We start from the raw sequence: 26,632 nt of genomic DNA on the forward strand, positions 1-26,632 counted from the left end.
TTGGGGTTTGATCTCTCCCCTTCTAATCAATACTGGCTGGAACTGGCTTTACAGAAAGAAATAAAAATGTCATAACATTAAGTTCAAATAAATCCCTATATTGTATATATGTGGACAAGTTAAAAGGAGATTAAGCAATGGGAAGATAATTTAATTATCACACAATACATACTTTAATGACTTAATTCCATATTGATGGAAATACCTAAAAAGAATTATTTGAAGCAATTTTTAATTACCTCATGTGTAATATCTAATTTTCTATTTTGGAACTAAAAATATAGAGGGGGAAATAGTGGGAGATTATCTTATTACAAATATGAATAATTTTAGTGTATGCTTCTTCCCTAACTGTTGTAATAACATTTAGAAGAAAAAAAAATCCTCCACATCTTTTGTGTTGTAGAGATATGACTCACAGTATATCTCACCAGTGTTGTTAATCATCTTCAAAAATGAACATGCACCACTAACCAAGCTTTTGGCTCATAGTAGATCACAGTCAAGTTGTAGAAAGCTTAAAGAGCAAGAAGCTAAATAACTATGAATGGGAGCATGCACACCAACAAGCTAGCATTTGAGAAGCATTGGGAGCAGGGGATACATTAATTTAATTTAAGTATTTATTATTTAACTCATTTAACAAAAGATTAAATCACTGTCTTGGCTACAATAAATATCAAATGATAGAAAGCAAAGAGACTGAAACCTAGACAGTATGTTGAATGCTACCAATAAACAATAAACAGATGTTATTGCCTTCACTTACAATCAAGATTTTCCCTTACGTCAAATATTATTTTTTTCTGATCCTTTACTTCCTTCGCTTATCAAGTCCACTTGTCCAATAAAATTAGTTTTGTGAGGAAGGCAAGTGTAGTGAATCAGTGGGGGGTAATGTAAATTATACTGATTTAATGAAAGCCTCTGGGAACAATATGATTTGATATGGCGTTATCTATCCTCCAGAATCCAAATCAGCAGTCCTATAAGTTAATAATAACAATAGAGATTGTGCAAGGAATTTCTAGAGAAAGAAATGGCAGACAAAAGATGATCTCAGCAAAGAATGAAGAGCTTTGTTCAAACTTCTCTGGACAAGAAGTAGATTTAGTTCTAGGGCCTTATTTGAATGGATATTCAAATTGTTAGAAGTAAAAGGAAAGAATATAAAATATAACTTTGATTTATTTGATCAAAGTTAAAATACATTTGGTGTTATTTCTCATAGCCCTTAATGGACTTTTGCTGACTATTTTTGCTGAAATTTTGCTGGATTTGTTTATAAATTATAAATGAGGAAATGCTAAGTTAAAATTGTTTTTATTTTTGTGTTGGAACTTGAAAATTAATGTCTTTTTTTTCTGCTTCTCATTTTTTTCATTTTTGCATCTTTTTATTCTTTTATCTTTTTTAAAATTTGCATTAGGTTTTATTATTATAACTATAATCTTACATTGTATTAACAGATGATCACATTCTCTATAGCTGAGTTCTTCTTTTAGATGGAATATAAAATCCAAGAGCAATGCAGGTATGTTTGAGGAATGCCGACTTAGCATATTCTGATAATACTTTTTCTGTACCTGCCAGATGGGCAACTATGGTATCAGTCATTCCCCAGCATTTAGGTGAATAGAGAGAGGCAAATATGTCATACACGCTCACTGGTCCTTGAAAGAAACGTTTAAGCTATTAAGACTTGGTTGCAACAAAATATCCATCTTTTCTATTTTGGAGAATGACTATTGTAATTCAAATTATTGTACTCATTTGATTACCACTATTTAATTACAAAAAATATTCTACTGTGAGCCTTTTCCACACAGGAACCATTTGATTATAGGAAGCTATGGAAGAAATATGTACATTGTTCATAATTATAGATGTGAATCCAAAATAGGACAACAAGATTCTGAACACTTAGGGATAATGATAGGTATACATGGCATTGGATTGACTTAAAAATAAGCCAAGCTATTTCCCAAATGATCCAGAAAACGGCTTGGTTCATTGCCAAACTAAGCCAAGCCAAATTTGATTCTGTCCCTCTCAACATGTTTGACAGTCATAAATTGTTATGTCTCCCAGATGCCTGGTTGTTAAGTGTCAGCTTCATTCATTCATTTGCATGTGGCTAGAAAATATCTCTCCTGTGGAGCTCACAGTGAGTTAAATAAGCAGGATGTACCTGTTAAAATGGATGGGGAGGAGCCCAGCCCTCAGATTGTATTACTGAGACCACATTCTGCATATAGGTTTTGCTACCAGGCCCAGCTGTTTTGGGAGATGAAATAATTTAATTCTCTCTTTTTAGTTAATTGAGGTAGGATAGACCAGGGGTGTCAAACTGGCATCGTCGTGACAGTGTCACATGACGTATTGGGACTTTTTTCTCCTTCACTAAACCAGATGTGGGGGTGGCCAGTGCATGATGCATCCGGCCCACAGGCCAGGAGTTTGACAGCCCTGGGATGGACTATCAGAATGAATAAAGAGATTTAAAGAAGCAGAAGCTATCTAGAGCCATTTTTCCCCTTCATATTTGACAGTAATGTAAAGAAGCAGAAGCAATCTAGAACCTCTACTTCCCTTCATATTTGACAGTATCTGAAAGGGATCTTAAAAAGGATTTACTTTCCATGGTGTGTGGATAAGCAATGATGGAGAAATGTTCAGCCCACAATTCCCATGTGTCTGGCAAGTCCAGGTTGACAATGTCAAGGTCAAATTGAATTTTGCAGGTGGATATTGGAGAGATTTCATGCTTTTGACATCCTTGCTTGCAAATTGTTCCTGAGTCAAGAGAATATCTAAATAGAGACTTCCTGGTTTGTGGAAGCTGCCATTTTGGATCCAGGGCGCCTGTGAGTTGGAAAGAGTTAAAAATGAAATTCTGCTCCATCTTGGGTTTTATTCTGAACCAGAGAGGAATCTGCAGATCTGCAGTTCTTGACTCTTCCAGCTTAGCTCTTTAAGGCAATTGTTATTGTGAATCAAATGCTTGAAAAGAATGAACATAAGCCTTTGACCATAACTTAAACAATCAAATGAGAGGTTGTGGAAGTGCTAATCTCCCCTTATGCAAAACAAGCTGAAACAATGGAGAATGCAGATGAGCAGTAATTTTTTCCTTACACAATGACGGTTTTTAGCTGCGTTTGACTCAAAATAAGTGAAAAATGTTATCTTCGCTAAAAAAAAAATGTTTGCTTGCACAGATAAGTGTCCTGAAGAAGCACTTAACTAAGCCTCAGAATTTTGCAGAAACAATTGGAAAGATCTTTGCATTCCTGAAAACATTAAAGCTGAATGCAGGAACCCACTAAGCAGCCAACAGAAAGCATCTGCTTGCTGACAAGGGCCTTGTAGTGTATTTTAATATGTATTTTGTTTTATTGAAAAAACATTCGCTTATAATTAGCGCTTGGGGCTCAAAGTAAGAGAGAAATGTACAAATCTGTAAAATTGCGGGGTTGTTAGAGACGTATTTAAAATAAGCTTGAAACTGCATACAGTTTAAATAAAACTCCTGAACACCTGCCTTTCAGAATCTTCCTCCTATTCATTTTTCTTCCCCATTCCTGAAATCCAAAAGACTGGCCTACCTCACAGCTAGTTTCCATCTCCCCGGATGGATGGTGGTAGAATTCATTTCCAGCTACAAATACATTCATTGTGCGAACTGTTACCACTGGGCCAGCTGAAGCTTAGGCATTTATCTAATAAAAGCAAGGTAATAGCTGAAATGGAAATGGCCCATTTTCACATCTGACTGAAAGACCTAGTGAATGTCCCTGGAGAGGTGCTTAAAATGGATCCAAATGGCAGCTCCCTCTAGAAATCTCTTCACTTTCCCATTACTAACCCAATTTGACATTTAATTTAAAAATTATCAGACTCATCTCCCAGCTCGTCCCTATTTGGCATAATAAAGTTTTCAATTATCCAAATGCAAAAATATAGTGATTTGTTCAAAGACAGAACACTAATTAAAAATGGAGGTAATGGCAGAGGTTTGTATATAAAATGCCTCTAAAGCTAACATAATACTGAGTGTATTCAGTTGGATATAAGCAGCAGTTCAGAGTTGCATTTCAAAAGAAATATGCTAAGATCATATTATAAAGCACCAATCTAAACTAACAAGTTATCCTGTAACCACAAATCGTTTGATATCTTAATACGTAATTTGTTTTCAATGTCCCACATCATATTTAATATTCAGCCTATCAATCCTGCCCAAAGACGATAACCATTTCTGTACTGGATGAATATAGAGCAATTTTCTCCAATACGGTGTTGCAAAGTTTTGCAAATTCTGGGTATTATTTTTTAAAATAAAAATAAACAAACCAAATAGCCAAGACCTCAAGAGCTTTCATACACGATACTGAAATTTATGTTTTGACAAATGCAAGTAAATTCACATGAAATTTCAACATTCTCAGATGAAATGTAATGAAATCCAGGCTCTTATCTCATAAACATCTTGTAAAAATATCAATATCATAAATTATAGAGGGATGAAGACATAACTGCTCAAGATTATTTTCATGGTTCCTGGCACCAGACAGAGTAGCTAACTCCCGGCTTTGAAGTGGTTTTATTCAACCAGTACAGATGCTCAAATCTGTACAACAAGAAGTGAAAAAGAATAGCAGAAGTAAAAACATGAACTTCACAAGGCATTCTCTAGCTGCTAAATGATTTAGAGTTCCTGCTCTTGAAGTAGTTGATTTGCTAGCAATATCAGTGAGCTTACCAGAGTGCTTTCCTTATGAACTTCAGAGATAAAGTTCAAAGTAGTGATAATTCAAAGAACAATAATATCTACACGCCAATATTTCAGACAGGAAAATAGGGACATCTTTAGAAAGCTCTTAAGCCACTGTAGATGTCAGCTCCTAACCAATTTTGGCTTTTGTTTTTTTTAAAAAAGATAAGCAGGATCTAATCTAATTATGATTTAGAAAAGAGACCACTAAGTATCCCACATTATATCTAGAAAGGTGGGAGGGGAGTGACAGAATTTATATTTTGGCCAAGAAAACAATATGGATATAGCATGAAGAATTTGAACATATTAACAATTAAACATTTCACAAATTCTCCTCCAATATTGAAGCTGTTTGCTTTATAGTGTGCTTTACCTATGTTCTGGAATAGCCTGTCCTCCAATTTAAAACCCAGAAAATTGTTGTTTTTTTTTTTTTAAATAAACAAATATAAGGCTACCAGATCTGGGCTTTAAAAATACAAAATAGTATAAACCAAATAGTAGCAGATCACCAGAATTCGGTATTGCTGCTGCCTTCTGTGTGGTGATAGTTTGTATTTTCACAGTCTCAGTCTACTAAACAAATTAAAAGTGCATTAAAAAAATACTAAAAAGCACCAAAATATCCATCCACTATTTTTTCTAGTTGGGGGAGGGAAAGGATAAAGGGAAAAACAAAAGTTGCTGTTTAATCAACACACATGTGCAAAAACAGTTGAATGACACATTTAGGATTAAACCTGCAATATTTTAAACATTTGCATGGAATTAAGTTCCACTAAACCATGGGACTTTCATTTAAATGACGTTAATATCAGGCTATCAACCCATGTGGTGTGACATAAATATTGTTGGATTTGGTTCTACTATGTCAGCCCATGTTCAATGGGCAAATACATATAAAAGTCTACAGATACAAAATGTAAACAGTGCAAGGTCCATAAAATACAAAATTTGAAAAGCTGTATAGTGTACTTTATAAGCTTTTAGCTATTTTCTTACTATCATATCTAGATATATTGGTACATGTATGCCCACTTGTAGATACAGAGCAAACCAAGACATTATAACTTGGATTGTTTGATTCCAATACAAGGATTTCAATAGCTGTGGTGGTGTAGTGATTAGAATGCAGTATTCCAGACTAACTGTGCCCACTGCCAGGAGTCCGATCCTGATTGGCTCATGGTTGACTCAAACTTCCATTACTTCTGAGGTCTGTAAAACAAGGATCCAGATTGTTGGGAGCAATATGCTGATTCTGTAAACTGCTTAGAGAGTGCTGTAAAGCACTATGAAGTGATATATAAGTCTAACTGTTTATATAGTATATTTCAATATACTGTAAAGAATGGAATGTTTCAATCTAAACTATTATAGGGTTGAAAACTGGTCTGGAAAACATTTTAAACTGCATAACTTGAAATCTCTCAAAACTTCCTTATCTTGTTTCTGTTTGACATCCCAGTGTTTGCCTGGTATTGTCACAAGAACCACAGAATCCATTAGACGCATGGAGCCAGCCAGGACTTCCAGTTTGGCATCGCGGCAGGAACGGACTGAAAAATAGTGGGCTCTGATGAGCCCCATGAAATCCAGTCAGACAAACCACTGCCGGGAGGCTTTGGGGCCATAACCATCTTGTAGGGATGGTAAAGAAAGGAGAGGCATTTTGTGGACCACAAGGAATTGGCAATTTCCTTGCTGGAATAGAAACAGCTCTCCAGATCAGCAGCGTGGGTGGCGGCCATATTCTGGTGGCCACCTTGAAGCTGGGACAACCAGATCCAAGAATTGAGCTGGAGCAGTATTTGGACTGAGTGCTGGAACTGGGTGACATAATTGCCAATTTATATTTAATGGAAAAATTGAAATCGGAGTTTTAAAAGAAATCCTGAGCTTGGATTAGTGGCTATCTGGCACTTGGGGAAAAAAACCCACATACACGGGAAAAAAAGCCCAAGAAGACTTGGAAAATACCTGGAAAATACCTGGAAAATTGGGAAAGCAAAACATTTTAAAAGGGAAAAAAAGTGATTCTTGGGAGAAAATTCCTGGCTACTTCTACAATTATCTGGTTTTAATATTTTGTATGGAATAGAAATGGAGAGTGCCATCTACTGTAGGAAATAAAAAGTACAGTAATACTTTACTTAAATAGACAAAAAAGAAGTAGCAGCTGGAAGACCTGATCTTGGCCATATAGAAAAAGATAATTTGGACACTGTAAGAACATTTAAGGAGTGATTGTGTTTTGCATTTGGTTTTTTTTCCCCTTCTCTCTTGGAAAACAGCCTTTTTAATTGGATTTGATTATTTCTGGAGTTGGATTATTAATAATTTAGGAGAACATTTTCCTTCAGAAGAAAAGAGGAATAATTGAAGAAGAAAGGAAGAAAAGAGGAGAAACAAGAAAATTAAATAGACTCTAAATTTTGGCTAATTGTGAAGAGAGATAATTGGGGAGGTGTTAATATATTTTTTTAAATTGTTACAAAATGGAGTTGCAGATGTATGAAGAGCTATTTCTGATGTTTAAAAATATGTGTGAATCTTTAATAGGCAACAAAGAAACAGAAAATTCGTTGAAATATATAAAAAAGGAAAGTGAAGAGGATTTGGAAGAAGGAAATTTAAATGAGATACAACAAGTTAAGAACATAGAAGAGAAGTATTAAAAATAAGAATCAGGTGGACAATATCACAGAAATGTTTTGTAATGTAGAAAGAGTAGAGAAGAAAGGGAGAAAAGCCTCCCTAAAAAGAAACAGTTAAAAGGGAAAAGGGGAAATATTTGGAAGAGACAAGGGAAAGTCTTGGTGAGGGATGCTCAAATAGTACAGCAAAAAAAGATAAAAGGAATTCAGACATTAAAATGTAATACATATAAAAATAAAAAAGAGAACTGAGAAGTTAAAACGAGATAGAAGGCTGAGCAAAAAATTATTAAAAAATTGGACTCCAAAAAGATTGAGAGATGATAGATAAAGGTGAATAATCAGAAGGGAGAAATGATAATGGGGTAAATATTAGTAAATATATATATATATAACAATATAGATTGTAAGAGAGAAGAATTATAGGGCACACTGTGATGTTATTTATGTGAAAGAATTGAACATGAAATGACAAAGAAGTATGTAAAGATAGTAATAATGTTGAAACTGGAATAACAAAATCATGAAAGTGATTATTTTGTAAAGATGAATTTATTTATTTATTTATTTATTTAATTTGTATACCGCCCTTCTCCCAGAAGGGACTCAGAGCGGTGAACAGCCAAGATTAAAAATACATACAATACAAAAGTTAAGATAATTAAAAAGAATTAAATCATTGGCTTCCCAATTTAAAACCCCCAAGTCTATAAAATTTTAAATCCCAATTAAGAACCATTTAGGCTAGGCCTAAATGAATGAATAGAACTTGTTTAAGATAAAACTCAGTAGATGGAAATGTGAAAACAAGTAATTTAATAACATTACTAATTTTGATAACAATGCAAATTAGAATGAAAATTCAAAATGCCAATGATTGGGAAGGGAGAATTTGAGAGATTTATTTATTTATTTATTTATTTATTTATTTATTTATTTATTTATTTATTTATTTATTTATTTATTAGTCCAATTTATATGCTGCCCTTCTCTGTAGACTCAGGGCGGCTTATAATGCATTATAGCAATAGCCTGCATACTTTTTTGTATATACCTGCTTATTAGGGCTTTTGGCCCTAAGCGGTATTGTTCTATACAAAGTTGGCTTATTGCCCCCACAATCCGGGTCCTCAATTAACCTACCTCGAAAGGATGGAAGGTTGAGTCAACCTTGAGCGTGGTGAGATTCGAACTTGCACTAATTGCAGGCAGCTGGCAGCTAAGTGCTAGCACTTAATAGCACTTTAGTCCGCTGCATCACCGAGGCTCATTTCCGAGATGCTTCCGGAAATGAAGAAATATGGTAAATAACTGGTGTAATTTCAAGAGAGGAGAAATATAGGGCATAAAAGTGATGTTATTTATGTGTAAAAATTGAAAATGATAAAGAATTATGGAAAGAGAATAATACGGCAGAAGCTGAAATAATAAGATATAGTGAAAAATGATTAATTTGCGATAAAGGATTATGTAAAAGAGATGAATATTGAAAAAATGGAAAGATTAGAATATATTAAAATTATTATTATGTATAAGATGAATAAGATATGACCCGGTCAACACTCTGTTCATAAAATATGTATGATGAAAGTAAAATTGTAATAAAACTTAAAAAAAAAAAGAAGAAGAAGAAGAAGAAGAAGCATGGAGCCAGCCTATGAATAGAAAGGGTTGGGGATCAATTCCACACTTTTATCAGATGTGGTGATTCTTTGTGGATTTTGATATACTGATATTTTGATTTCATATCTAAAGAAGCTCGAATTAATAATATATTCTCTAAAGGTTTGCTCCATGTTTCAGTGTGATTCTATCATAGATCACTTGATTTAGCAGCACGATGAGCCAATGTAGGTGAAGTGGTAAATGAGGTCTTTTGCATTAAACCACATCAATATAATTAGTGAAAAAATATTTCCCTAAAAATGAAACAAACACCAAGATACTTGCAGAAGTATCCTATACATTTATTACTGAACAATACAGTTCTGTGCATACCTACTTGGAAATTAATCACACTGAGTTAAATGGCATTCATTTCCAGATATCTCTATTTGAGCGTATCAGGTATACTGCCTAAATTTCAGGTTATATTTTCTTTAATGTCCTTTTTACATCACTGATACCGAACCTCAGACTTGCAACAATGTCAGGATAAGGGATGGAGCACAATTTCATTGATTTGTGCAGTTGTGAAGGCACTGAGATATATTCAAGATGTCAGTTTCTGAAGAAAAGTGTTAAACATTGGATAATAGCCAAGAACCATTATGTTTCACTTTTTCTTTCGTTAACAATGATATAGCAGATCTTTCATTTATCCTTGGCAATAGCCCAAATAATGAAGGAAAAAATATCACTCCTCAAGGTACTTACCAGGGCGATCCTGGAACAGGAGTAGATGCAACAGGCTTGTTGACATTTGAAGTGTTTTCATCATCTGTGAGTAGTTTTAAAGAATGAGTCTTCAGAAAAAAGAAACAAGATTAATCAGCAAAAGACATTGTTATACTATGCGTTTTATTTATATTCTAAGAAGCATTTTCTTAAAAATTTGGTAGATTACAGCTTTCCTCAGAGAGGCCCAGATAGTGCACATGATGTTATTTCATAGTTATCCAAGCTTGTAGCTTGGTTTCCAAATGTTTCATTACCAGGCTAGCTATCATCTTCAGCAGAGTTTAGGGGATATTAGTGTCTATGTTCTTCTTCATCGAAGCCTGGCACTCCACAAACAATTCCATCAACCGACACATTGACCTACAACCAGCCTACAAAACCCTCAGAATCCAAATCAACCACACAACCAACCAGAAACAGCACCGGCCCTCAATCAACCCATGCAATTACACCCCACCAGCTCTTCACCTCCTAATGATCCTGCCCTGATGTAATCTCCTTATCACAAGACCCACAGCTGACCATGACTTGACACATCCACACCTGAAGCTCTTATAAACAGAACAACACTGACAATGACATCCCCTAAACTCTGTTGAAGATGTTAGCTAGCCTGGTAATGAAATGTTTGGAAATCAACCCACAAGGTCGGAGAATGAACCTTCACCCTCATCTTACACCCAAGCGACAGATATTCATCAGTATTGCAATATACATGCACACACACACACACACACACACACACACACACACACACATTATTCATAGCCAAAGGTGACAAACATACCCACAAAACAATCCTCCTCCTTCTATTTTCTCCACAACAACAACCCTGTGATGTGGGTGGGGTTGAGAAACAGTGAATGGTCCAAAATCGCCCAGCTGGGTTTCATGGCTAAGGCGGGATTAGAACTCACAATTCCCCACTTTCTAGTCTTTTGCCCTAATCAGTAGACCAAACTGGATCTCTGGATATATAACTCGATTTTGTGATTGTGAACTGTGATTTTATCAATCAACACAGTTTTCACAATTTACATTTTGCTTATCATCTCAATAATGATAATTACAGATTCTAGGGAGCTCTTAATCCAAACATTCTCAATGGATTTTCTTTTTCCGATGAACTCTTCTCATCTGCCAGTTCACAGTCATCCATTGTCAGATTTCTCTGGCTGGGCCCACACTCCTGGCAGTGAGGAGATGGAAGATGAAGCAAAGCAGGAGGATAGAGAAACAAATTCTTGAATGTGCAAACTTGGGGATATACTGTATCTGTGTTGCAGAAGAAATTTATGGATAAAATCAATGTCTTTCTCAATTCAGAATTAAACAATAAGAAACTAACCTTCTCATGTTCATTTTCTGCTGGCTTATTCTTCATTTCAGTATGTAAAATTAGGGTTGGTGGGCAGGATGTTCTATCTGTTTTTTTCCCTTTATCTGCAATTACAAAACAATTAAATAAGACCCAGAAAGAACCAATCTTCTTTTTCACTTGGAGGATCTGTAAATCTGAGCTAAAAAAAAAAAAAAGCAGAAATCCTCATTTAGAAAGATATGTTATTCTTCGAAAATCAGTACACGTGCTATAATTCAAAACTATATTTTCAGCACCTTCAAAGTTTATTATTAAATTATTTGTTAATCATAATTGACAGAAATGAATTATGCCAATTATGTTGAGAAAAAGGGAATTGAAAGTTTCAATCTAAACCAGTGTTTTCAAACTTGGCGACTTTAAGACATGTTTTAAAATGTTGATTCTTGACATAAAACTTTTACTGAATAAAAACAACCCATTTTTGTCAAAGAATCTACAAAATCATTTGCGTATTTATTTTTTCTATTCCCCTCCTCCCCTACAGAGAGAGGGGGGGACCTACACACACCAGTATATTAAAAACTCTGCTCTCTCTTCTTTGCCAATGGTTTTCTGGACAGATTTCGGATTTCATAGAAATAATGGCTGAGGGCTCTGTTGTCTGACTGATGTATCAGCTGTGTACACAGCAATGAAATCCCATTCATAATTTTGAAAATTCAAATGCAAATAAAAAGATACAAGTAACAGAGCCTTAGGCTAGTTAATCTCATTTTAACTCCACAAACAGATCCATTCTGGGACCAGATAATTGACAGAAAGTTGGCAGGCGGACATTTTTGCAAAACGAAGGGCATTTCCCCCAATGTTCAGAAAATAGACTTGAATTTCTTCCCAATCTTTCTAAAAATAAATAAGCCCTAGGAAAACCAAAGGACACATCCATGTCAAGAGTTTTAATCAGACTGATTTTAAAACCACCCATTTTACATAACCCCTTGCAGCTAATGTGACATTAATCCACCAGGAAGAGATAACATGTGAATTTTAAAAAGCTTAACATTGTATCCAGATTTAAAACTTATCTAAAGTATTTATTGCATAGCAAATAGCTAAATAATGGGAAGGCAATGTTGCACAAAATGCCAATCTCCATAATTTGTATTTCTGATTTTATCTAACCAGCATTAGTCAAAAAGGTTTTCCAAAAATGACCTTATTTCAAGAAAATCAAAGGGCAGTTTCATAGTCATCAGTGAATGGCTGTGTGACAACTGTCCCGGACACTTTCCCAGGCACCTCTCCAGAAGCTAGTTTGGAGGAGGATGAACTGGTCAAGGGCAGGGCCGGATTTTCCTATAGGCTAACTAGGCTTCAGCCTAGGGCCTCAAGATCAAGAGGGGCCTACATTCAAATTGTTAGCAAAATTAAAATTACATTTTCACTATAGGTGAAAGGGCCTCATAAGTGGAATAGCCTAGGGCCTCTTTTCATCTAAATCCGGCCCTGGTCAAAGGCATGTCAGGAGGGGAGGCAGACAAGGGCTACTAGTCAGGAGTAGAAGGGATGAGCACAAGGGAGCAACCGGAAGAGCAGCTGACTCAGTTAGAGACAGGAGAGGCACAGCTGAAGCTGGGAAGCCCAGAAGCTTTGGGTGCAGAGAGCACCCAAAGTGGAGATGAAGAACTGCCTCCTCCTCTTCATTGCTTCCTCTCAGCACCTAGGGCTGAGAAGAGGCAAGCAAACAAAAATGTCAGCCTGGCTACTTCCAAGGAGGCAGCTTTGCTTCTCTTGATGGGATGTATCAGGAAGCAGTTATTAAGCTCAGCAAAGAGAGTGTCTGTTTCCTTGCTGTGAACATGATCAGCTATTCCAAGCTGCAGGGAGCACCACCACCCATTGCTACCATTGCTGCCCATTACCACCACTGTCTATCACCATCTCCGCACGTCCCATTTTCGGCTTCCATGTGTCCCGTTTTTGGCCTCTGCGCCTCCCACTTTCAGCTTTTGCGCCTCTCATTTTCAGACCGTTCCAGGTGGTAGGGATAGGTGGTGGTGGCAGCGATCCCTGCCGCCCAGAATGGGCTGAAAATGGGGCACATGGAGGCCAAAAATGGGGCATGCAGAGGCCAAAAATGGTGTGCACGGAAGCCGAAAATGGGGCGCTCGGAGGCCAAAAATGGGATGCATGGAGGCCAAAAATGGGGCGCTCGGAGGCAGCAATAGGCAGCAGTGATGATGGACAGCAGCAATAGGTGGTGGCAATCCCTGCAGCCTGGAACAGCTGATAGGCAGTATTCAGGAGGCTGATCCAACCACCAATCAGCTGCTCATGCTAAATCAGGCTGTGCTGAAGCTGACCACTGTTTTCTGTTTGCTGCAAGGAGGCAAATTGCTTGGAGGCAGAGGCCAAAGAGTGGGGTTTGGTGGGTAGGCGGGGCTTTGGCAACATTCGCTGTATAAGACACACACACATTTTTATCCATTTTGGGGGGGGCATCTTATACACTGAAAAATACAGTAAGTCTAAGTGCTACTGCTATCATGCCTTTTGAACTCTGGACTTGCCTTGTGGACTTGCCTTTGCCCTGGGGACTTGTCTTTGTGCTGTGGACTAGTGCTGGCTTTTTTTGAGCAGCCTGTGGAACTCATTGTGGGGTGAGTTGGTGCTGGCAAAGGGAATTTCTGGGCAATACTAATCCAGGCTTGGGAGCCTTAATAAAGACTCTTAACACCTGTTTTGTGTGTGGAGGTGTGACAGCACAGGGTCTTTTCTGTGCTTAACACCTGTTTTGTGTGTGTGTTATTATGAGGTTCTCACCCTTGTAAGTTACTCATACTGGAGTAACAGGTAAAGCAATGCAAGGGAGGCGGGGTGAGAGATATTGCATTTGTTTTCTCCACTCCCTCTCTTCATGCAGTTTCACAGTGTTCAAATGCTATTTAGAGCAATAGGTGTCTTCACTGATATATTTAATGCAAGTGTCAACAGCATCATGTGTGTCATTCTGCATATACTCTCTATGACTCTAAGCATGAAGACACACACAAAAAAAAGCTATGCGCATGAGGATGCCATGATGAAAGGTTTACCCACTTGAACCTGTGTTGCAAGCTAGCAAATGCATAAGGGGAATAATATGCATTATGATGTTATAACACTTGGAAGCCTACGGCCTCCACTTGGATGAAGCTCATAGGAATGACTTTTTATTTTAAAAAATGTCTGAAATCACATGAGATTTTGGTGTTCATGCCTGAAAGGCCACAAGAATATGAGAATTATGAGAGATGTAGCGAACCCATGAGGCTTCAGCCATTGTTTATTTTACTTTCTCTGGTATTTAATGTTGAAGTTTTATTTGGATTCTGTTGAAGCAGAATCCAAGAGCACAGAGGACACGTTTCTACATAACAACATTTGCATGGGTTGTTAGCAAGCCCAAAACTACTATATTGAATTCCTCCTGAATCATGAACATCTGGCGTATTCAATGAAGGAGGTGCCATTTGCCCTTCCCTTGAAGAAATAGGGAAAATTACTGAACCTATTTGGTGCTAATTCTAGGAGTTTTGCTGGTGTTTAAAATGATAGGAAATTTGTTCACTTCTGTTTGGAAGTGGTTTCAAATGGAGACCCAAAAACATACCTTCATACAAAAATTCTAACTAAGCCATCCTTTGATGAGAGAAGAAAATTGTGAAATAGCCCAACCTATTTTGAATGATGAACTATGTGAATTCTCAAAACTGGACATGTAGGTTTTTAGAAAAGATCATAAGCAAACAGACCACTTCTGTTTAATTGCACACACTCGACATTTTCATCTGCAAGTTGGTTAATGTCCGTGACATTTTATTTATCTTATCGAAAATTGCAGGCTCAACTAATGTGTTGTTTAGAAAATACAGTGTCTTACGGATGAACATTTTTGAATAATAGGTTCTTAATATGCCTGCTGGAAAGTGAATTTGGGCGACAATGGGAAAACTGGAGTTGTTTTGATTTGTAGGAAATATTCCTTTAACAATCATTGATTTTGCAACAGTTATAGAGATGTGCAAAGCAACCTCCATGCCCAGGACTTTTGTGCAAACATAATTGGCTTTGATGTTTTGCCTGTTCTAGCAAAGCTAAGCCTATTCAATTACTCTCCAAGGGCTTAAGCAGCAGAACACTTTGACATCCCTAAGTATTTCTCATTTTGTGATCTTCCACTAACACTCATGATTTTGTCATCAAATAAACTCCAGCTTGAAAGCAGTACAAAACACTAGGCAATCAAAATTCATTTGAGGTTATGAAGTCTTGTTTTATTTAATATAAACAGTGCAAAAACAGAGAATGGGTTTGTAAAAGCAAAGTACATTACTAGGATAAAACTGACTGAAGAATATATCCATTTGTATAGGTCCACTCTATTCATGTTCATTCAGAGGAAATGTTTAGTAATTTCAGTAGGATTTATTGCTATTATTAATTTCTTAGGAACACTGGAAAATGTATGTTGTTGTTCTTTTAAAGATAACAACCATGAATTTAGGGTGGAAACAAATCTAGGGTATTGTCACAATCACATAATTTAGCAATGGCATGGATATATAAGATAAGGAACTGGATCCAATGTGGGTCGGTCACCAGGAACAGAGGTTTATTCTTCCAAGCTTTCAGACTCATGCTGGAGCCCATTTTCAGGGAAGTTCTCTTTAGCAGAATGTTCTGGTCGTGGTGACCAACCCAGATTGGATCTTGCAACATTATCTTGGGACACATATTGTTTACATCTTATGATTTATAATTGTATTTTAGGATTTATGATCTATGACATCGCTTTGTTGTTCGTATGTACACTGAGAGATGCACTGGAGACAAATTCCTTCTGTGTCCAATCACACAGCCAATAAACCTATTGTCTAGTCTAGTCTAGTCTAGTCTAGTCTAGTCTAGTCTAGTCTAGTCTAGTCTAGTCTAGTCTAGTCTAGTCTCAGTTATGCTGATGAAGTATATATGGGGCAGGAGCAATTTGACTTAAAATATTCTAAGAATTTTAAAACTCCTGGCCTAACTTAAACACATGTTTAAGTTAGTGTGCAACACATGTAAAAGTGTTGTGTAAAGTTTAGGTTTACAAAGGAACCATCATTTTCTGACTCAAGGACTCCAAACTCCAAGGACCAGTATGCCACTGGTAGCATACTTAGCAGGAATCCATGATACCAAGATAAAGCATGACTAGAATTCTTAGAGTAAAATAGCATGGTTAAATTATTGATAAATTCTTACTGAAGAATGTTGCCACTCTATGAGTTCTGTCCAAAATCCTGTCCGGTCTATTCATCTTTGGAAGTTGGATTTGTTTGTTGCTATGCATTGTGGATACTGGTTGTATAGGAATTATTAGAGGAGTGTTTGTGTAATAGTCAGCTTCTAAAGATTGATAGCCAGCTTGAGCTTATTTCATGGTGGAACTGATACTATACAGGGATAGTGAAAGTTCTCCATATGATGAAACATTTCATTAAAATCAACATAATATGGAAAGCAGTCAACAAAATATTTTTTTGTTTGGGACATGTACATGACAAGAGAGAGCCAGTTTGATGTAGTGGTTAAAGCATCAGGCTATAAACAAGGGGAATGAGTTCTAGTCCTGCCTTAGGCAAAAAACCAGCTAGGTGATCTCTGGCCAGTGGCGGGTTGCTACTGGTGGGAGACTCCGCCCACCCACCTGGACATCTCTGCGCATGTGCAGAAGCATCACGCGCGTGCGTCCATGAGCGAACCGGTAGCGACGGGATTTGAAACCACTACTGTCTCTAGCCAGTCACTTTCTCCCAGCCCAAGGAAGGATTAAATGGCAAACCACTTGCCAAGGAATTGTAGGGACTTGTCCAGGCAGTTTCTGAGAATTGGACATGACTGAATGGAAGAAAAAATATATGACAGTTTCAGGCTTTATAAACACACACACACACACACACACACACACACACACACACAGGAAATAGAGTGGTCTGTGAATGTATGTCATACTAATAGGATGGATTTAAACTAATTCACATCCTCTAGAATATTACAGAAGAAAAAAATTCATATCTGATTTTTTTTAAAAAATAGTCATTTTTTAAATATAGATGTATTAAATAATTATATTTAGTTAGGCAGCCTTGTTACAGATTTCATAACTAGATTGTTGCTATAAATGTGATCCAGGAAGATATTTATTTATTTATTTATTTATTTATTTATTTATTTATTTATTTATTTATTTATTTATTTATTTATTTATTTATTTGTTCGATTTATATGCCGCCCTTTTCCGGAGACTCAGGGCGGCTTACAATGCGTTAAGCAATAGCCTTCATACTTTTTATATATACCTGCTTAGTAGGGCTTTCGCCCCCCACCCCCAAGCGGTGTTCTTTTTTATACAAAGTCAGCTTATTGCCCCCACAAACCGGGTCTTCATTTTACCTACCTCGAAAGGATGGAAGGCTGAGTCAACCTTGAGCCTGGTGAGATTTGAACTTGCAGTAATTGCAGGCAGCTGGTGTTACTTAACAGTGCTTTAGTCTGCTGAGCTACCAAGGCTTAAGATAGTTTAAAATCCATTGCTAATCGTTGGTTGTTTTGGGGAAGTGGGTGGCTATATTCACACACACACACACACACACACACACACACACTCACACACACACACACACACACACACACACACAAGAGAGAGAGCCAGTTTGATGTAGTGGTTAAAGCATCAGGCTATAAACAAGGGGAATGAGTTCTAGTCCTGCCTTAGGCAAAAAACCAGCTAGGTGATCTCTGGCCAGTGATGGGTTGCACACAGTAGATAGAACTATAATATTGAGAAGTGTTGATCCTTAGAGAGAGATAGGAAAGAAAGAGCAGGCCATTTCTAGTGTTCTTGTGCAAATCTTCAAAAATTATAAAATTAATAAAAACAATAAAATGTATGACAAAGTGGAATCCCTTGCAAGCAAGAAAAATACTATTTCTTGAATTTCTTACTATGAAGGGAAATGCTGAATTAAAAGTATCCTCTAACTTTGGCTAGAGAATAAGAAGAGTCTTTAAGTAATTTATTATAATGAAATTCAGGAGTGAATATAAAACATACTTTCTAATGAATAATCATCATTTCAGCCAGTATACTACAAAAACAGCCATTTCATATACTTTTTAGATGAAATATAACAACAGTGCTATAAATTCTTTCCATTAATCAAATAAACTAAACATTAAAAAGTATAATACAATCAAAATATTCTAAATCACAGTAACTGAAATATTGGCAACAATCAGTCTTATGCAGTAAGTAATGAGTAATCCAGTTAGATGTTCATTCTTATTATGTCAATAAAGGCTTATGAACATATTTGTATCTTAATTGTCATGTTTTTGCAAATGTATTCAAAAGCAGCTCTTTTTTTCCAGTCGGGAAGCAGACATGGAACATTTTCGTTATTCATAAATATTGATTCGTGGGCCCTTAAAGCATGAAATGTCTCAGGTGACAGGCAGAACCAAACTACTAAAAAATGAATGGCGGTTGATTGAAAAGCTTCTTTCCTGTTAAAAAAAGAAAGCATCATAACCCAGCACATTTCCCTCTAGTTGTTGCTGATAAAAGAACAAGTTGTGATTAATGGCAGAATTCAGGGGCAATCATGGATGCAAGAGACAATGATATACAGATTACAAACAATAAATCAATAGATCCCTTTTGGGAAAAAGATGTCACATACGATGAATCTACCGTGCCTCTGTTTCTATTACTGGATTTCTCATGATAACCCATTGCTATTGAAATGCATGATTCACCTTCAGCCCAAGCTATTGATCTTTATTTTGGCAAAAAACTAGAGATATCTGCTTTAGTCATTCTGCTTTGGTTATGATTAAAAGACCCAGAAAGTTCTCATAAAATAAAGCATATGGAGAGGGGAATAATGTACTCCAAATTCCAGTAAAGAGCTTGCTTCAAAATTATTCCCATTTCTGTTGCAGGTTGCATACGAAAATTGCACACTGAATTGGAATGGTTTTGTTCTTGTGGCTATAATTCTTCCAGAACTAAACAGAGATTGTAACTTGTGAAAAGCACCTATTTGAATGCAGAAGACTGAGATTTAACCTCTGGCATCTCTAGATAGGGCTTCAAAATCTCCAATCTGAAATCCCGTTGCCAATACATGTCAATAATACCAAGCTGAATGGATAATTTGTAGTAAACTGTGAAGTTGTGTTTTCCTTTCTTTATGCAAGCTGATTTTAAGTGAACTTAAAGCCAGTCAAAATATAAATATTCCGCATGTTCTTTATAATTTTTACTTCTATGAAACATTGCTGCTTAAGGCTCTTAGGTTCAGTGGTGAAATGTAAATTTTTTTACTACCGGTTCTGTGGGCGTGGCTTGGTGAGAGGTAATGTGACTGGGTGGGCGTGGCCAACTTTTTTTTTTTTACTTTTAAAAGCATTTTTTCTACAAGCCAAAGAGGTTGTAGAAAAAATGCTTTTAAAAGTAAAAAAAAAAAAAAGCCTCTGATGATCACGCGGCTCAGCTGGGCATGGGGGATGGGCAGGGATTTTTGCTACCAGTTCTCCGAACCACCCGCTGCCATCACTACCAGATCAGTCGATTGGGTCCAAACCGGGAATATTTCACCCCTGCTTAGGTGTTATCCCAAGGTCTGGGTGTGGAGATTGTACATTCCAAGTATCTACAATATGTGTGTACCGCTTTCTAAATGTGCATGGAGTGATGTGAATTTATTGATGCTTATACTTACTGTCACCTTATTTTCTTATTGATTCCCCCACTCACCCACTACCTGCTATCCAGCATGCCAAGTTAGGAAAAAGATGAAAAAGTGCTAAGAGGAGAGTTGGTAAGAATATAAATATTTTTTTTTAAAAAAAAAAAATCTACCATGGCTATCTACTGGAGTGGTATTGCAAAATCTGTCACAATGGATTTCATCACAGTATAGATGACAGCTTTGAATGGCACTTGGTATTTATCCCTCTCCATTCAACAATCTCCACCTGGACACACATATAAACTCTCAGAGTGATGTATCTGAAAAGGAATATGCTTCTGAAACGGGTTACACTTTCTAAATAGAATAGTTTTTAAACAAGAGCTAAATTGAGGAACTTTTTAAAAATGCTTCATTGGGGGACATTTATATGAAATAGAATACCAGGCCACCCCCAAAAAAAGTTTCTCACAGACTTTTTATTAACAACCATGCCATTAGCTGAAGTTGTATAGTATAGCCTTCCCATTTTAGGAAAACAGGCAAATGTTTAATTGTTTTTTAATGGACATGTTTTTTAAAAAAACTCAGTAATGGATGGGAATTCTTCCCATCTAGCATAGGTAGTAAAGTAGATTGCATTTCTGTCAATCTATATCCCTAACAGGACAAGAAAACACAGGTCAGTTCAAAAAAGAAAAGACAACAATTCATATAATTGAGAACATTTGTAGTGTATGGCAACCAAGATAGGAAATAACTATAGGAAGGGAGTATCAATCAGATAATTTAGCAATCCCGTTTTTATTTAATTCTCCAGTCAGGGAGAATTAAATGAGCTTCTAATGGATTCAATTATTTTATTACAGTAACCAGATCATACCTGTAGAAAAACATTCATACTGACAGATATACATTTTAGGTTTTGAGAGTAAATTCTTCTAATTATTTTTATTTAAAACATTTATATAACCCCTTAGAGTCACATTGAGTTGGATAACCATATAAATGTTTTGAATAAACATAAATATAATCCCCGAAGCAAAAACCAATTTGTCTTTGTTGCACAGCTTCTGTATATACAGGTAATCCTCAATTTATGATGATTCATTTAGCAACCCTGGAGCCTGGATAGCTCAGCAGACTAAGCACTGTAATTTAACACCAGCTATCTGCAATTAAAGTAAGATCGAATCTCACCAGGCTCAAGGTTGAGTCAGCTTCCATCCTTTCTAAGGTAGGTAAATTGAGGACCCAATAAGCTGACTTTGTATAAAAATATACAAAAGTATGAAGGCTATTGCTTAACGCATTGTAAGCCGCCCTGAGTCTCCGGAGAAGGGCGGCATATAAATCATTTAAAAAAAAAAAAAAACAGGACATCTCACAACCCTTGAGGAACTCTATGCTCTGCACATAATGACTATAGTGGGGAGAGCCGGGATTGTATGGGTGCCTTGTTTAACAACAGCAACAACTTTAATGACTGTAATTCTGGGCTCAGTTGTGGTCGTAAGTCAAGGACTACCTGTATTAGGGAAGCTTCTTTGGATTTACCAAGGGGGGCACTTCCCAGACACCAATCTGTTCTGTCTAGGTTGCGGGCATACACATTCAGACACAGTTGCTATGGAGTCATGGAGATAACAGTAGACAGAATTGTAAATCAGGGTCTGTACAAAAGGATCTTGCCTGAATAAATCTGTTTGAAGTCTAGGCTGCCATAGAGTGTGGTCCAAGAAGTCAGAGCACCAGGTTGGATTGTCTGCCAATCCAATAGTCAAGGATTTATAAGTAAACAAAGGAACAAGAATCACAAACTAGGGTTTCAAATGGTTCTTTCCAACAAAGATTGAACACACAGCAGCTACATAAATCTGCCTGCACACAGCTGGCTGCAATTATTCAAGCCGTGCCCTTTGCCTAGTGAGAACCCTCATTGACTGCCATTGCTCTGCTTGCGGCTGCATGTATCAAAGTCTGATGCTGATGAGCGTCATCATCTGACTGCTCCAGCTGATTTAGGACATGCCTATGATTGCTCAGCCTTCTCTGATGAATCATGGCTTGAAGATTCCTGAGGCTGACTACCCACTGACTGAGCTGGAGAAACATTGTCAGAACCAGAGTTTGAATTAGAATCCTGGCTCCTGACCCACACCCATGAGAGAACAGAGTACAGGCCTTTTTTTCTAATTGGAAGATTATTGGAGATGTCCATTTCCTGTACCTGTCATCTGGAAAGCAATACTGGTCCAAACCAGTAATGGGTTTCAATTTTGTTTGCTATTGGTGCATGCACGACACTTCTGTACATTGGAAAAGCTTTTGCGCATGTGCAGAGACATCCGGGTGGGTGGACGGAGCCTCCTACCGCTGCTACCAGTTTGCCTGATCCGGGGTGAACCAGTAGCAACTCACCACTGGTCCAAACCATCACGTCCCCAAGACTCTAAATTCAGGATACTCCAAGACTATTCCCCAAGACCATTATAGAGCTGAATTAGAAATTGCTAGGTTATTGAATACGAGAAGGGCATTCTCCTCAGAAATAATTCTATAATTATTGCTGTGAGAAACAGGCTTAACAAGATCTCAACTTGTTGATATGTTGATATTCCTCCTTCCTGCTGATTTTTGGACTCCACCCTTTCCTTTCTACTCATTCCCTCTTGCCTCTATCCAGATAATCAGTCCATAAGAGCTAACCAGGAAGCTTTGGGTGTGATTATATTGGCTGGATGAAAGGCTGGAATGCGAAGGGTCTGTAGATAGCTCTACTGAAGGATGAGCAGTGATGGATAGAAAATAAGTCATGTGAGAACATACTGTTCTGCCTCAGCTACGGACCACAAAGAACGCAGCACACACAAAGTCTGTACAAACCTTAGTTTACTAATTAAGGACTACTAATGAGCTTTCTTAGTAGTTGTTCAAACACAAGTACAGTTTAAATCAGTCTTTTCTGAACAAGGGCTGTTAATTTAACTTCATTAACAGCCAACAAGAGTCCAAGGAATAATAACTGAATTCTGAGGCACAGTCTTTCAGGTAACTATAAGCTTACTGTGGTTGGCAGAATGCCCAGAAGCAATTTGCAGGAAAAATGACAAGAGAGAAACAAGAGCCAACCAGACGTTTCTGGAGACAATACGCGAAGGAATATGAATGAAGTTGTTTTCTGCAAATTGCCTCAGTCATCGCCATTCCTTAAATAGGCTAGGGGAGTGGCCAATTAGCCCCAAGCTTTACTCTCGAGGAGACCTCCTCCTGAGGAGCCATTCCTGCCTTTTGGCAGCTCTGCGCCCCCGTGCATTGAGAAGAGGCTCCTCCTCTTCTTCCTCTTCACTTATGGGAGCTTCTGGAGTTTCTGAAGGCCCTGGCTGAATCCCCTTCTCTGGCACCAAATCTTCTCCAGCCTCCTCATTGTCTGACTCGGGTGCTAACTGCACAGGCTGCTGGTGAATCACACCAGCCTCCTTGCTGTCAGAATCAGCTACCAGCTGCACAGGGCACTGGCAGGCCACAACACATACAATTGTCTGTATGTCATGTGAGATGCTATCAAAGCTGCCCAAAATGCATCTATGGTTCAGTTTCTTCCTGATAATATCACCTTCAAGTCTGAATCACTAACAAAAGAATTCAAAATTTTAAATAACGTAAATCCATCTCAAAAGTGCTGCCTGTAATATTAGATTAAAACAAAAACTCCAAGTAGCCACCCTCCTTCTAAATAATCCTTATTCTACAATGATCTAGGAAATCGCACACAAAAAAATATGTGTTTCTCAGGTTCTACAAAATATACCCAAATACCAAAAGGTACAACAAAGGTCTAGCAAAGGAAATAAAGTATATTTTGTTCCTATAAACTGATCGTGATTTCCAGAATGGAATTCTAATTAACAATTAAACTCAATCTCAAACAATTTGAACCATACACATAAAAATGTCAAAGCTTTATCTCTAAAGCATGTATTTCTACCACATTAGCCCACATGCTAATAATATTGTGGTCATGGTTTCTCTCGCAAAATACTTTGTTTTGTAAATTTGCAAAAGTCTGTAGCAACTGGTGGGAAAAAACTGAAGACTTGGGCACAGGATTAGGCAAGGTATCTAACTAACGAGGTGCAGCTGCAAAATATACAAACAGAATCAGATGTCTCTATTGTTTAAGTCTAAAAAGGCAGGCTCTTTTACATTCCCAATGCATTATTTCAGTTGATATGCAGATATTCTTGTTTGAAACAGGTGCAGGTTTTTAACAAAGCAAGAGGCGGAGAGTATCTTAGAATACATAAGGAATTGAATGTGGTAAATTCCAATCTAAACTGAAAGAGAAGAGGAGCCACAGACAGCATCTAAAAGGACTGAAATTGAGACTCTGCTAAATCCAATCGTTAATTAATCTCATCCAACATTGAGTTATCCAGAAGATTTTGCACTTTCGAATTCTGCATCAGAGTTAAAAACATTGATGATATGGAAAAGAATGTAACTTTGACTTTGGGTCTTACAGATTAGACTGATAGATCTTTATAGGAATTACTTGTTCATACTATTATGGAAAAGCAAAAAGCTGAGATTTGATGTTAATGCCTTATTTTACTGTAACAGAGACAGTCGGAAGTCAGTGCTTCTTTTTCTTTTTCCTTATCTTTCCTTACTTCATTTCCCCCTTTCCCCTCCCCCATTATTCTTCTATTTACTTTTGTATTTTGTATTTTACAATACTCTATAACCTAATAAAGAGTTAGAACAATTGCAATGAGTTAAAATATACTAAAGTGTTTACTGAAAAATATGACTGTAAGCCAGTGGTGAAATCTAAACTTTTTTACTACCGGTAAAGTGGGCATGGGTGTGCTTGGTGGGCGTGGTGTGGCTTGGTATGGCTTGGTGGGCATGGCAGGGAAGGATACTGCAAAATCTCCATTCCCATCCCACTCAGGGTAAGGATACTTCAAAATCCCCATTCCCTGCCCACTCCTGGGGGGAGGATATTGCAAAATCTCCATTCCCACCCCACTATGGGGCCAGCCAGAGGTGGTATTTGTGGGTTCTCCGAACTGCTCAAAATTTCTGCTCCAGAACCTGTCAGAACCTGCTGGATTTCATCCATGCTGTAAGATGATGTATTATTTATTTTTATTTTATTTATTTATTTATTTAATTTGTATACCGCCCTACTCCCGAAGGACTCAGGGCGGTGAACAGCCAAGCAATAAGATACATAAATACAAAAATTTAAAAAACCAGTTAAAATCGAATTAAATCATTTTTTGGCCCATTTTTTAGCTCTGGAATTAGGAGGGGGCCATTCTGGTGGCTTCAGAACTAGGCTAAGGGCCATTTTTTGGAACAACAAACTGTGGAACAGAACAAATTAATCTATTCATCCATTCACCATAAACTATCTGTGAATAGAGAACTGGCATACAAAGTTGATACCAATATAAGCAAAGTCTTTGAAGTGATATTAACAGTTTTATGCATTCATAAATTTATGAGAAACAGGAATATGAGAAACACTGAACAATTGCACCAAATAATATTTGGCTAAGAGTTACAGTTTCTTGGAATTAGAGTTATTTACTAGAAGGAAAATTAAACAAGACATGCTACTGATTCAATATTTCATTAATATTGAACATTAAACAATATTTCATTGTTGATCTCGAACGTGAATTTGAACAATGTATTTGTCTTATTCTTCTATTGTTTTGATCTAAACAATGTTATATAATCAATGTGTTCACAAGACATACTGAAAAGCAATTTAGTATGTTGGGCAAACCCATAATTTAGCTTAGTATATTGCACAACAAAGCCTACCTTGTTTTCCCCAAAATAAGACATCCCCTGATAATAAGCCCAATCGGACTTTTGACCGCATGGCAATAAGGCCAAGCACTTATTTCAGGGTTCAGAAAAATATAAGACAAGGTCTTATTTTCAGGGAAACACGGTACCTGTATATTTAATTTATGCTTCACTTACACAACTGGATAAATTGAGTAAAACATGATCAGACTGACATCAATGTGTCCTATGAAAATACTCAAGACATTGCTACCAGCTTTTATATTAGGTGATATTGGTTTTTTGATGGTATGCTTTTTTCCAGGTTTTGACCAAAATGCATCAGAATAAGTGCATTGAGCCACTTAAGTTGTCCTAAAGTTGTCCACAGGAGACAAAATACCATAACCTACATGAAAGTGTTTTAAGTTAGTATCTACTGCAGTCTTTGATTGATGAAGATTGAAAAACCAAGCTATGATCTTCCAGTGGAATAAAATTGTCCATCTGAATTTAAGACAATTACACCCTTTCTTGCATGAGTATAGAATTAAAGCAAAGTAGTTTAAACATTTGCAACATTCAGACAACTGCAAAAAATAACAGCTGCTGTCCGGGAAGTGTGAATCAGTTAAGTTTTATATTAGAATCTGAGCAGATTGAACATTTGAAGAATCACTAATTTTCACCCACCAGGCTCCTACCTCTACATCTTGGGCCAGAGGAGGAAAAAAATTGTGGAAAAGGTAAAGAGTTAAGACAATTCAGAGGAGGAAAAAAAAAAAACAATTTCACTTTGTGTGTCTAAATGGTAGCTGGCTAGTTACAGTAGGTGAGCCTGAAGATGAGAAAGCCAAAGAAGGAATATGATAATATGATGACA

At 37.0% G+C, this 26,632-nt stretch overlaps 1 protein-coding gene across 4 annotated transcripts in view; it reads right to left on the reverse strand.

Annotated features, from left to right (window-relative positions):
* The window catches only part of TCERG1L (transcription elongation regulator 1 like), a 183,575-nt gene that overhangs the window by 41,391 nt on the left and 115,552 nt on the right, over positions 1 to 26,632 (reverse strand). For all 4 annotated transcript variants that reach the window (XM_034436484.3, XM_034436485.2, XM_034436483.3 and 1 more), the window contains exons 6-7: positions 11,186 to 11,280; positions 9,814 to 9,902 (exon numbers count right to left, since the gene is read on the reverse strand). In XM_034436484.3, coding sequence (XP_034292375.1) covers positions 9,814 to 9,902; positions 11,186 to 11,280 — 184 coding nt within the window. The remainder of the gene's footprint in view (positions 1 to 9,813; positions 9,903 to 11,185; positions 11,281 to 26,632) is intronic.

Source organism: Pantherophis guttatus, chromosome 6 (genome assembly GCF_059756535.1).
Source record: "Pantherophis guttatus breed Tessera chromosome 6, ASM5975653v1, whole genome shotgun sequence".
In the NCBI taxonomy this organism is placed as follows: Eukaryota; Metazoa; Chordata; class Lepidosauria; order Squamata; family Colubridae; genus Pantherophis; species Pantherophis guttatus.